Source organism: Cryptotermes secundus, unplaced genomic scaffold (genome assembly GCF_002891405.2).
Source record: "Cryptotermes secundus unplaced genomic scaffold, Csec_1.0 scaffold1242, whole genome shotgun sequence".
Lineage (NCBI taxonomy): Eukaryota > Metazoa > Arthropoda > Insecta > Blattodea > Kalotermitidae > Cryptotermes > Cryptotermes secundus.
Genome location: NW_019739237.1, coordinates 20,170 through 34,465, shown reverse-complemented (window position 1 = coordinate 34,465; position 14,296 = coordinate 20,170). Strand labels below are relative to the sequence as shown.

Sequence of the window (14,296 nt, the reverse complement as noted above, 5' to 3'; positions counted from 1 at the left end):
GTCAGGGGCGTGAACCTGACCACTCACCTCCAGCTAGTGGCGAAGTCAAGAAAATGTGGATCTACACATCCACTGCCCCATATGCCTTCATAGTGTTGTGCTTAATTAGTTAAGCGCAGGGACAACTTTACCTTTTACCGAATTTGGATAATGATATTTAAATCATATTAAACTTTCATTCGCAACAAAATATAATTTTCTCACAATAGGGTTGACAAAGATTATAACAGCAGCAAAAAAAAAATATGTTTTTGTTTGAAATTCAATACAGAAAACTGTGACATAACAGAAAAATTCTATATGTATATTCTGAGTTACCATATCGCACGTAACTTAAAAAGTTAGTTGTCTTCTGTGTACCAAAACCTTGTTGACTAGTGTACCTGATTCTTACATTACTTAAGCATGCTGTCTGAAATTGTGAGGTTGTATAACAGTGATGAATATAGGAAGACGATCATGAATGCTATGATTTGGAAGGAGCTGGTATGATCTATTACAATATATTATTTGTTTGGACAGAAACCCTTAGTCAGCATCATTAGTGTCAACCAAGTTTCAAACTGGTCACTTCCAGAATAAAAGTCAAGATTTATTATGACTTCAGCCAAACCTGATTTATACTTTAAACAGAGTACAGCATAAATGCCATTACCAAAATTATGACCATGTCAGCTGCGATTTATTCTTGATCTCAGGCTTTCATGGCAAGTGCCTTACACAGAACATCTGTCTTCAGGCCTGATCTTCATCACCTGTTTCATTCTATCTTATATTTTGATGAACATCACAGTTCCCTTCTTTTGGTCTTGAAACACGGAGACTGTCCCCTTTCTGAATCGTTCAAGACATTACCGATGGCCAATGTCCCCCAAGAACCCACCACAAGAAACTTCCCAAAGGACTGTGCCTGTAAGAAAGTAGCTGTGATATTCCCCAGTCTTGGATACATACAGAAGGCGACAGGCAGCACAGAAGCATTCATAAAAAAGACACAGCATAACACAACAGGAAGAACGATCCGTCAGTTCGAATATGCACAAATCCATTTCGCACACTTTTACTTGCTGATAAATTATGAAAGGCCTGTAATGAAAATAACATAAATTTAATATATTTTTAACCTACTGCAGCTGAAATTTTTTGAACACAGGAAAATACACTAGGGCTGGGTATATTTCTGTAAAAATCAACACCTAATAAATAAAATATTATTTCACTCCCATTAAGATGCACCAAGGACACCAGAAATTAGGAGGTGTGTTACCAAGGCATTATAAGATACACCCAAAAATGTAATATCACTGCCATCTCTGAGAGAAGGTCAAAATTATGTACTGAGTGAGAAGATTAAAGAGTTCCATAGACCACTTCTTAGTCCATATAAGCCTACCTGGGGCAGCTTATCTTTCAGTCCATAAATAAATATGAGGTTCCATTGGAAACTTCCCGCACTAGGTCAAAAAAGAAATGGCTTAATTTACTCAATTTTGGCTGCCATCTCCTTCAAAATAGTCTCCTTGGGAGCATATACAGTGATCCCATCATGTTCTCCACGCTTCAAAAGCACCGTGGAAGTAATTTTCCTTAATACTGTCAAATACCGCTTGCGGTTCCCTTTGGGTGTCAGACACTGTTTCAAAATGTCACCCCTTCAGTCTCATTTTCAATTTGGGAACAAAGTAAAATCACAGTGGGCTAAGTCCAGGGAGTAAGGAGTACAGGGAATGATAATCATGTTGTTGGTAGTCACAAACTCTGTGGTTTTCAGGAACATGTGGGCAGGCATGTTTTCTTCATGAAGGAGCCAGCTGTGGCTGTCCCATTGATCTGGTCCTCTTCACTGCACATACTCTCAAGCATCTCAGAGTGTCACAGTAAAAGTCGGAGTTGGCTGTGGTGTTAGGAGGAACAAATTCACGGTGAACAATCCTCTTCATGTCAAAAAAAAATGAGCATGCTCTTTGTTGAACTCTGGACCTGCCGTGCCTTTTTTGCTCTTGGTGATTGTGGGCTCTTCCACTGCAATGATTGTTCCTTTCTTTCTGGATCATAACTGTAAATCCAACTTTCATCACCTGTTATGATCCTAGAGATAAAAGGTGGGTCCTTGTTAGCCTTTTCTCGTAGCTCAAGACACACATTTACATGCCGCTGCTTTTGATCATTTGTCAAAAGTCAGGGAACAAACTTTGCAGAAATGCGGTGCATTTTCAAATTTTCTGTTAAGATCCTCTGGAAAACTCGATAACTGATCCCAGCGGCGTCTGTGAGCTCATGGATTCTTCGGCGATGGTCTTCATGGATGAGCTCTTACATTTTTTCAACATTTTCTGTTGTCTTGCTGGTGCTTGGTCTCCCCGAACGTTCACTATCTTCAACTGACACTCGAGCAGTCTTGAAACTTGAATGCCGTTCAAAAACCACTGTCCAGCTTAAAGAATGTTCTCCAAAAGCCTCACCGAACATTTCAAGGGTTTCAGTAGCAGATTTACCAAGAGTCACACAAAACTTGATGCAGACACAGTGCTCAATTTTTGCCATCCATCGCCCACAAAATGAAATACAAAGTCCAAAAAGCACGTGTGTAAAAACAATGTGTGTTCACAGTGCAGGGTCACATGGCGCACTGATGCAATAGGCTTGGGGTAATGTGACCTTGGTCTCCGCTCTCATCTTCTTTCACCAAAGCAGTTACAACAGTAACAGTAACATATTATATTATAATATGGTCTGTTATGATACATTTGTATTGTGCATATAGTTATGCCATATTCTGTGTTTACACTGAAATTCCTTTCAATACAATTTTCACAGTTCTGCATAATCAAGCTCTGTCAGACATATAAGGTTTTCCACTTACACACAATCCTTCAAAACAAATTAACCATGTAACCTGGGGGCAGTATCAGATCTTAACTTCAATACAAACTTTGTATGATGATTTCTTATAGATATTCATTGGTTGTAAGTATAATAACCATAAAAATACAACTCATCTATCTATAAATTTACCAAACCTGCCATGTTTTGTTTCTAGAATCATTATCAATGGCACATTACATAATTATATTAATCATCGTATGTTTTACATCATATAATAACAGAGTTCCTTTCAAATTTGTTTTAAACGGGTCTTCTTGATGTTACAAATTTTTAATATTACATTTCACTACAAAATAAACCTTTCATTATTAAATGTTAAGATACAAATCATAAAATTCTTATGTCTCAGATTCTTCATGTAAATAACCACTAAAATGTTTCAGTTTTTCTTTATTTTGTAGCCAAAATTCATGTGAGACTGTCCCCAATCATCATCTTCATACTCTACTCTATTCACTGCATGGTATTTATTTATTTGTCATTTATTTAATGTTGCTGCTAGTAACTCAAACTACAGCACAGATACTGGCCACACATGTCTCTTCTGCACCATTAGTATAACTTGGACAGAAATATCAGTCCTTTTTCATAAAAATATGAAATACAAAAAATCGCTGCATACAAAGCATGTACCTAAACATCTATGCCGTCCAGTCCACAACTGTGTGTGGTTCCAGAACATCTCAAAATTATCATCTGTGATTACTACACTCAGTACAGTTGGCTAGCTCCACTACAGGGTCAAATAATTTGAAGATGGCAAATAATGAACTGGAATGAATATGCAAAGAAGTAGCCCAACTTAAAGCATTTGGCAAGGAAAATTTGAGGAAAACCACAAAAATATCATCAGGACAGTCAGCAACCCAGCCAGAAGTGTCGGTGGTTGAGTCAACTTGTTCATTTTCATTGCATTTCAATCCATAATGTTGTTAAACACTGCTCACTGCTGATGTCCGCTATAACCGAGTGAAGGGGTATTCACAGAAGTATACCATAGCATACATAACCAATACAAGCAATAAACAGAAATTCCATTTGGTTTTAAATAGGTTTCTAACTACAAAATTTTCTTAGGGCCTCAACATCTCTATTAACATCCACAACTGGAGGTCCATTATAACACAGGTTTACTATATTTACCAATTAAATATTAATGACTTCAAACCTGAAAAAGAAATACCAGAAACACATCTACAAATTTTATGGGAAAAGTGTTTCGTATCACATTCTGTTATATTGTGATGAAAGAAAAGTTGCAAAATTCTGAAAAAGCATCATGGATATCTCTTCACATGGGCCATCAAAATCTTCACACCTTCAACAACTGTCATAAGGAAAGTAGTTTTTGATAAAAAGTGTTAATTTCTGACAGTTTATAAAGGATTTCAGACATTTATTTTAAACTCGAGGTCTAATATTGTCATAAATTTAAAATGTGCCACACCACTGGCAAATACCTTTAGAACTAACTTGGTTTTTTTCAATTTTCACAATTTCTGAACTATATTTCAAACACTAGAAGCAACTCAGTTAAAATATTAGAATATAACAACAGTAATATGAAATATAAACGACAAATTTAATGACCTCTGTAAGTATAAAAATTATGATATGCTCATACCTGGAAGGAAACAAATCAGATCTGATTCTCTACTCTTTGAACTTCCACTCCTGTCGACACATGGGACATAAGTGTTGCACTTGTTGAGAATTCAGCCACTTCATAATGCAGTGGATGTGGAAACAATGAGAACACTGGCCCCATACTGTAACCGATATAAACAGACATACCATCGTTATAACAGTAATTATTATGACTGCATGAAAATTACAGACTTACTTTCATTTTCCAAGTACACAGATCACTGTGTTAAATGGTGACTGTGACTCATAAACTGGACTAAATGTAGAAAATGCGACACAGTAGCATAGTTGGTTGAGGCACTATGCTACAAGCCGGAAGGTCGTGGATTCGAGTCCCGATGAGGTCACTGGATTTTACAAATGCTCTAATCCTTCCAGCCACACTATGGCCCTGGGGTCAACTCAGCCTCTGACAGAAATGAGTACCAGGAATCTTCTTGGGGAGTAAAGGGTGCCGGCACATAAGGCTGACAAACCTCACCACCATCTGTGAGCTGACTGTCTGGAGAAAATGTGGTAGCCACAACATCTCACAACTCTTTGGGCCTTCACGGCCTGTTACTGGGATAGCTTTGCCTTACCTTTGGCATGTAGAAAGAAATAATCATAGCCTATTTGAAGGCACCATTCCAACATCTGGCTTCTGGATTGATGTATCAGATGTACACAGAACATCTGATGAAATAATCATAAAAAGAATGGGATGTATTGTATGTTCCTGACATACTCAACAGTTGAAAGGTTTTACCCCTGCCAACTGTCGCACTTGTTACTAGTACAGCATATAAATATGCTTTCTTTCCAAGTCTGAATGGTGATGTAGTTATTTATTTACTTACAGATATCAGGATAGTTCGGCTGGTATAGTGACAGGTTACGGGCTGGATGACTGGGGTTCGATTCCTGGCAAAGGCAACATTTTTCTCCTCTCCACAATATCCAGACTAGCTCTGAAACTCACCCAGCCTCCTATCCAATGAGTACCAGAGGTAATTTCCTCAGGGGGGGTGAAGCGGCCGGAGCATGAAGCTGACCATTCATCTCCATTTAGTGCCAAAGTCAAGAATACTGGAGATATAGCCAAACACCCCCATATATCTTCATGGTATAGTGACTAATTAATTACGCACAGGGGCAACTTTACTTTTTATTTATTTATTCCTGGTTTATTCCTCCACGTTTCATTTCAGATAGCAGACAACAGGAATATGGGGTGGTTTAGCTAACTGTTACACAAACGAGTACTCTTTCTATGCAAAAATAGCAAACTCCATGGCTTGAGTCCGCAAGTGAACTATACTGACCAAACAACCGCCACCTGTCCGCGAAGTTAGTGCCAACTTAAGCGGATAGAGGATGTCGCGTGGTCAGCGCAGCAAATCCACACAGCAGTTAATTTCGGTTTTCTAGACCGGAGCAGATATTTCCTTAAAATAGCTCCTTAGTTATCCTCACGAGGCTGAGTGGACCCTGTTCCAGACACACTACTTCTCAAAAATCTGGTAGTGCCGGGAATCGAACCCGGACCTCTGGATCTGTAGGCAGGAACTGTGACCACTAGACCACAGAGGCGGTCCACTCTTTGTATGCACAAGGGCGATAAATCATGAAAAATTTGTCACAAAGCAGGTCTCTGTGTTGAGAACTGAACTGTATCCTTCCCATATGCTAATCAACAAGTGTGGCATTCTGTAAAAATTACAGAACAAGATGAAGCATTCCAAATTACTATAAATAACACAGTCCAGTTCTTGACTCCTGGTATGAAAAGCTGCTGTAAAAATAGTGTGCTTCTTGCATTCAGAATTGTCCAGCTGGATGTGATCCTATGATGATATCAGTAAATAATATCAATGTGTGCATCTACAGTGTTTACAAATAATGTCTAAATCATTACAACTGTAATACACATGTTGAATTCTAAATTATTGTCAGGGTTTCCGTTTACAGGCCACAGAAACCCCGACAATAATTTAGAATCACGTTGTATTTCTGCAGCTGCTATCTTACTATTATGCTATTTAATGTTATTAACAAGTGCAATGACATTAGAAATTGAAAACATAAATTTCCTTATAGTAGATGGTTCATCAAAATCCTATGGCTTCATTAAGAGAATGATGAAAGCTAGATACTAAGATTTGGCAGCAGGTAAAATGAAAAACAGAACAAGAAGTTCATGGAAGAACTAATAGCCTACTTTCTTTTCATATGACATGGACTGCACAGAAAGGGATGCCCCCAACAATTCCTCATTGTTGCAGGAATGCTTTCATGGAGTTGTTACCTAGCAACAATAGGGGGATACACAGACAGACCCACAGACTCTCCCTTGATAAGACATCAGCCACACAAGAAATGATGCCTCCAACAATTCTTCTATTGTTACATGTATTTGTTGCTGCAGGAATGTGTGTACTGAGTCACTGCGTAGAAATGAGAGGAGGGATACACATACAGACGCAGACTGATGGAAGGGATTTATGAAGTATGCCGTTCAAATGGGGCCAGATGCCATAATATATATAGCAAGTTCCATAAAAAGATACCTTCAGGCACTCAAAAAGTATATGGGAGGGGGATACACAGACAGCATGGACAAGGCATAAGCCTGCTTTAGGAGAGAAAGCTAAAAACCATCAGACTAATATTAACCTGAAGAAATAAAGATGACTAAATATACAATCTCTTCCTTTTCCTGGATGCAGAGTACCAAACCCAACTACCACCCTTATGCCTGTTTAAAGAATGTTTTCACTGCATTCATTCATATATTCCATTGGTTAGGTTTGGTTATGTTAATGTTGCTAATTTCATCAAAACATTTTTGTGTATAATACCTTGTGAATGGGTAATCTGATCTCTTCACCTTATTATTCTCCTTGCCTGAACAATAACATCTTAAGTACAATAGCCACCACAGGTTCTGGCACCAATGTCTCGTTTTCCAGAAAACAAATTTAGTGGGTAAGACTACATTATAAAACATATGAGGGAGAATTTGAGTGACTTGTCCTATATTACGTGTATTCATAATGATCCATGGATATGAAGTAAATAAATATATAAAAGAGCACACTAACAGAATCTAATATGGGCAAATTTTGAATGGGCAGCTCACACAAATTCAATTAGTTCTTGGGAATATGCAAACATAGTCACTCACTATTCTTGTGTTTAATGACTAATGAATATGAATGATATACAACAAAACTTTGTACCTAATGGGCAGTCATCACCGGGAAGCTTACAATCGGGGCAACAGCCATCAAATGCCATTCGACATATACCGCAGTTATCATCATTTGCCACCCAACGCCATGTAGCCACACCAGTCCAACCTGGAAGATATTTAAAAATCGAAGTTGTGCACATAAACATTAAATTTCACAATATTTTACATCACATTGCCCAAATGAAAATGCATGTGAATTGTCTCACTTTTTATTGTAACCTTCATGTCTATTTTTCACATTCCTTCTTACAAATATACTAATCCTTGCTGAAATCCACTGTATTTAAAATATACGTCAAGATAGGAACACAATATAAACTGTCCGGTAAAAACACCGTAAACACACGTATTAATAAATTACCAGTCTTCGATTATTAAATACTACATCAGCATTCTCAAACACATTTTGCGCTTCACAGTGACATTCAAACACAATAATCTCCAATCAACACAGCAAAAACGTCAAACATCACAAAAAACACCCAGCCTACTTTGTTCATGTAGTTCATGTACGGCTGATTCCTGGTTAGCCATATCGATTTACACCGACGACCCGGATGACTATCTGTAACCGTGTTGATATTTTAATCGAGATCATTGGTACAGAGTTATATCTGTGAGCATTTCAGAGTTATGTCTTCTGGAATATAACGCTGTGTAGCTTGTTGAGAGTCAACTGACGTTTCGGATGAACACGTCGCCTCCATCTTCATGGTAAACGATGCCGAAACGCCAATTGACTTTCAAATGATTACACGGCGTTAAATTCCAGAAGACAGAACTTTCCGTAACCACCACTGTGAGAATCTCCAATCCTACATTAGACTATTCAATCCCACTTATCACAGATTACGAATATATTCTTTCTGTTCTGAGTTTGTGCCTCGTATGAAGAATTATAGCATAGTATTTACCTCCATTAAAATGAATTTCAATATAATAAGTATGACAACTCTATTTCGAGAATAACGAAAATGTTATAACATTTGTGCTCCTGCTAAATTTCACATTTAACAGGATGTTCCCAGCACTCACACCTTCTCGCAATATTCTTTTATTGTGGGGAAAAAGTTATTGTAAATACAAAAAAAGCCTAGGCAATGCCGATCCGACCTAAACCATACAATGAACATACACTGCCATCTGTCAAATAATACTAAAGTGACACCACCTGGTGGTAACAACCGCTACAAGCTCAACCGATATAAAGGTTTATCACCACGCGCACCCCTTTCCTTGCAAGTAACACAATTGCTATGAATTGCTTAAACCAGCACCATCTCACTTGTGTCTTTCAGAATGAGAAATTTCCTCAGTTCTTCAAAAAGATATTTCTTCTATATAAATCCACTTTCACCATGAAAACATATCAGTAATACATTTGTTTTCTAACAGACTGAATTTCTTTATTCATTTTCACTCCTTCGTTTGTCAAAATATTACATAAAACAATTTTATCTGAAGCCTGACAGACCATAAACCTGATTTTTTGACCCCTGAATTACATATAGAAAACAACTTATTTTGGTTATGTAACAACTTTTGCTACAAGAATTTTTGGGATGATATAAAAGGTCACACATATGTTAAACAATAACAGAGGATTAGGGAAGAAACATCAGAAGGAATGTAGACTCAGAAACAAAAGGTGACAAAATTTAAAAAAACAAATTCAGGATCACTGTCAGAGCTTTGTTTTGAATTATTCTGTTCATTTTGTTAAACAGATAACACTAATAGCACATATGATTTTATTTAACAGATGTAAATAACATTAATTATTAAAATAATCATATTTATAATTCAAACTACTGGAAAAAAACATAATGATCACATACTATACAAAACATAAATACAAATCTATACAGATGCTACTTATTTTAAAATTGATCACTATGTTCTTGACAGCAGGACTAATCTCTCATGGTCAGTTATATACTGTGAATGTGATTACAAGAATATCCACCTTCATAAGTTAGCATCTTTATTCCTAAAAATCATTCCAATGGAAAAAAGGTATCCTCCAGTTTGTATTTCCTTTCATCTTAAAAGTAGAGGCTGGAAAATTTAATATGATAACAAGGAACAATAGACTACAAGTTAACTCATTTTTCTTTACAAATTCACATCATATACTGTACCTGGCTTTCCTAACAAAACTTCAAATGACAGGAATAATAACATATCCATAAAAATCTATAGTTTATTTAATGATGGTCAGTAACTCAAAACTACATAGCATGAAATTAATGGATGATAAACGTAAAGTTATCCTTGTGCCTAATTCATTAACCACCATGCCATGAAGATTTGTGGGGGAGTAGAGGTATAGCTCCACCACTCTTAACCTCAGCAGCAGATGGAGGTGAGTCATCAGCTTCATGCCCCAGCAGCTTTATCACTGGGTTGAAGGCCCCTGGTACCTACCGGACAGAGGCTGGGTGAGCCCCAGAGCTCGTCTGGATGCTGTGAAGGGAAAAATCGATTTCCCCTGCCAGGAATGGAACCCCAGCCAGCAGTCCATCACTATACTGATATGGCTCACCAATGAACAAATTATAATGAATAATAAAATGGAAAGAATGCCAAAGAAAGTTGTTTTTGCCTAATTTATGGTACACTCTTAAATCTTTTTGGAGGAACTGAGGGAAACCACAAAAAAGGCCTCAGTTGGGATGAGTCCACCGTACAAGACTCAAACTGGACACCTCCAAATGCAAGCCACAAGCATTACTGCTTAATCCAGTTTGCTCAGTAATGTGAAGCAAACATTCCCTATTTGTCTGATATCTTCACTGTCCAACAGCCACAACACTGATTGGCTTATAGAAGAGAATAATGCCAACTGATGATATGAAGAAAAGCACAAGAAATGTTATGCAAACTAACCCTCCCTTTAATCCAGTGTGAAACAAAACATTCACAGTCAAGTGGAAACTAACCCATGCATAAGTTTTGTTAGGATAACCATGTTGCAGCCAGGGAGAATAACCAGTGGTTCTGCTAACAAGAGACTATGTGGAGGAGCCTGCTCAAGCCTTCTTGGGGTATGACATTACATAAAGTGTTTGGATTGAAGCAGCTGTTCCAATCACACACAATGCCACTGTTATGCCAAACAAAACTTTGTCCAGTGGTCCTCCCTTAAGGTACACAGGCACGCCATCTTTCTTCTGAAACACACAAAAAGGAATAACAATTATGAAGTACTGATGCTTTCATGCCAGACGACTTCGTTCACAGCATCTGGTCCAGCAGGGTAACTCCCAATGTCAGGGCCATTCTTGCCTGCCAGCCCGAAGGCAACTTGGACACCGTGGGCCACTGTGTAGACTGCATCATCCAGACCGCACCCCAGCCAGCACTGGCAAGTGTCACACTACTCCCTGAGAACAATACAGTTCTGCAGCATATCAGAAACCTCTCCCACCAGGTGGCAGCACTCAGTACCAAGCAGGCCAGTTTTAATTTTTGTGAATCTTAATGCAGAAGTTTATAAAAATAAACAAAATTAACTCTAGGCTTTCTAAACTTATCTTTGAAGATGTGGGGGGGAAAAAACATGAAAACTTCAATGCAAAATGTTGTGTCATTTCGATGAATCTGCAACATTCCTCAGTAGTGCCATGTTTCCACTCACAGAATTTTAGAACATTAACATCCTGATTCACCGTATGTGCTAAACTGAACTTTAAGCAAAAAAATATACACCAGTTCTTGTAATGATCTGACCTGGAATAGTTCCTGCTTCTTCTTCAGGGATGAATACAGGGTACTTGTGCTAGTTGATGAATGTCGTGGAGATGTCTGGCTCACAGGTTTCACACTTGCATCTTGAAACACAATCTTGGGTGGATCATTCTTGTTCAGAGGGTTTACACTCTGTTGTCAACATTATAAAAACAAGAACTATGTTTTATTTTCATGGCATGCAGTGTCATATGTATATTATAGCAATCTGGTGTTCTTACAAATTATAATAAGAGGCACCATTATAACAAATTAATATCATAACACATTACAAATTTTAAGATCAAAATTATTCCATTCTTCAAGACAAAAAATTATGTATAAACCATAAGCTAGTTATGATTTATTATCCACAGTTCATAGTCTACTCCTCCACTATTGTGGTTCGGTGTCGAAAGTACTGTACAACCCAAACATAGATCATGCAGTATTTTCAAGCTAAAGATCCAGTGATTCATAAAACGACCTTTTAGTGATACAAGCTACAATGGTTTATTAATAGTATGGCTCCATTCCCATGAAGGTAATATGAGGAAAAAAAACTCTTTATTTCATTATCTTCACTAACTTATGGGGCTTTAATAGTTCTACTTCTCGTTTAAACTCCCTAACAATACCATAATCTCCTTACATCACAATTTAATTCGTTAACTTGGAATACCCCTGAAGAGACATGCACAGCGGTTAAAAATTTAGTACTTACAATAGGGAAATATGGCTGAATGTGTCTTGAGCCAATAAGTCTACCTGTGAAGTTATTCAGCTGGTAATACATTATGAATATCGTTAAGCCTATATCACAGCTGCACCTCCTTACAACTAAACTTACTACCCTTTCTATACACTTCGAACAAATGAACTTAGCTGCAGGGATTCCACAGCTTCCACAGGTTCTATATCGGGCACGAAAAAATCCCTCAAACATACCAGAGATAGCGGCATGTTTCGGTTCTGACGACATGCAAGGGAAATAATCGCGGCAACCAAGTGTCTACAATAGTAACACTTCTCGTTGGTGACCCTTGGCTGGAAGAATATGGACACCACAGGAACCCAAAAAGAAAAACATTTCTTAGCAGTCGTGGGAATGCAACATACAAATATAATCATCATAAACTGCTAACGCAATCGTAATTTTCTGGATTGAGAATTCAAACTGGCAGTCAGCTGCAGTCAGTATTCACTTTAAGTTTCGATAAGTTGTGATAATGAACCAAAGGCGCATACAGTTTCGTACAAATACGATCATAAACAGCTACAAATTTTACATGAATAATGTTGAGTAAAAACATTAGTCATATTGAAAAAATAGAGGTTAGTTCTGAGAACGCCTAATAGGACAACATTCACTTAGCACTTATTAACGTATTTATTTCAGTATATCATCTGACACTCACGTATACTGACGGAATATAAAAAAAAATACATTCATCAATTCTTTCCACAACATTTAAAGTTTCCAGAGGTTTCGACCAACAATTCTCACTCCATTTTTTACGAAGTGACTGGTTTTGTGGAATTAAAGCAACATTAAATTTTGAAATACTAAAATACATGTGGGGATGAAGACACAGAATTATTGCAGGTATTGCTGTGTTAAATTTTGTGTATGCTAAAATTATGATATTATAACTACGTGAAATTCAATCACTTGTGCCATCTATCGACTGCGGTTCCGTTTAGTAACCTGTTACAGGAATCACGGAATGATATTTATTCTCTCTATAGATGCCTCTGTCAACAAATATCAACGAAAAAGCAAAATTTAAAGGTGTATTGAATAAATATTTCAAATTCACAATTATAATCACTTATATCATATGTAATGTATAACTCCATCATAAAATATTCCACATCTAATTCGATACTTCATTGAATTAATTCTACTGTAATATGTAAGTTCGTGTATGCCATGAATGGACATGCTTATGAAATTCTTGAAAGTCATGTTACAAAGAACCGCCGGTTTATCGTTTTGTTCATTCAAAACACATAAAAAAAACCATGAAATTTTTGAAAGGAGTTTAATGCTCCTGCTTGTAATTAGTTTAACTTAATGGTGTTCTATTAAAATACTTAATTATCTCTGCTGTAAGTGTAAGTAAATAAGTTTCTATATCAGACAGATTTGTGAAACATATCAAGAATGAAACTTAATTAAAAAAGTTTAATGTCTGTAATAGCAAGTTATGTAAATATGAGAGAAGACAATAGCAATATTCTTTCACCAGCTTCAGAATCTACATTTTCAGTGCCCTCCAATAAAGTTTGATGATACATCCATTAAATATTCAGAATATTCAAAATTTCTGGGAGTTTGGCTAGATAAGAATTTAAGGTGGCCTATGCACACCCAGGAACTAGCAAAAAAGTTATGTAAAATATGCTTTGGTCTAAGAGTAGTAAAAAGAGTATCAGGGCTGGAGTCTGTTAGGACTCTATATTATGCCTACTTTCATTCTTTGTTATCATATGGAATATTATTTTGGGGCAACTCGCCAAATGCTAAATTGATTTTTAAGTTGCAAAAGAGAGCTATTAGAGCTATGATGCAAATTCAGAAAACTACTAGTTGTAAACAGTATTTTAATTATTTAAATATATTGCCCCTACCATGCTTGTATATTTATGAAACGCTGGTATACACAAAATCAAACTTGAAGACTCTTGCAACCAATTCAGAAATACATTCATATAATACAAGGGGAAAAGATGACCTATATATTGTTTCATGTAATACCAGTTTATGCAAAGACAATTTTATTAATACTGGACTTC

General features: G+C 36.9%; 1 protein-coding gene and 1 long non-coding RNA gene across 2 annotated transcripts in view; one reads left to right on the top strand and one right to left on the bottom strand.

Annotated features, from left to right (window-relative positions):
- Nucleotides 1-9,253: 9,253 nt before the first annotated feature.
- On the bottom strand, nt 9,254-12,396 carry LOC111871829 (cytochrome c oxidase subunit 7A1, mitochondrial). The gene is made up of 3 exons (XM_023865198.2): nt 12,222-12,396; nt 11,501-11,650; nt 9,254-10,941 (listed from the first exon to the last, which is right to left on the bottom strand). Exons 1-3 carry the CDS (start codon nt 12,291-12,293, stop codon nt 10,801-10,803), a joined length of 363 nt encoding a protein of 120 aa, XP_023720966.1. The 5' UTR covers nt 12,294-12,396; the 3' UTR covers nt 9,254-10,800.
- Nucleotides 12,397-12,510: 114 nt separating this feature from the next.
- Nucleotides 12,511-14,296, top strand: part of LOC111871830 — a 5,789-nt gene continuing 4,003 nt past the window's right edge. Inside the window, exons 1-2 of the long non-coding RNA XR_002844104.2 lie at nt 12,511-12,795; nt 12,897-13,103. This is a non-coding gene — a long non-coding RNA (uncharacterized LOC111871830). The remainder of the gene's footprint in view (nt 12,796-12,896; nt 13,104-14,296) is intronic.

Coding starts and splice junctions, on each gene's coding strand:
- LOC111871829 (XM_023865198.2), bottom strand. CDS start 12,293: ATGTATTACCAGCTGAATAACTTCACAGGTAGACTTATTGGCTCAAGA. Junction 11,651..12,221: donor TTCAGCCATATTTCCCTATT/GTAAGTACTAAA, acceptor TGTTGACAACAG/AGTGTAAACCCTCTGAACAA. Junction 10,942..11,500: donor AGAAGCAGGAACTATTCCAG/GTCAGATCATTA, acceptor TGTGTGTTTCAG/AAGAAAGATGGCGTGCCTGT.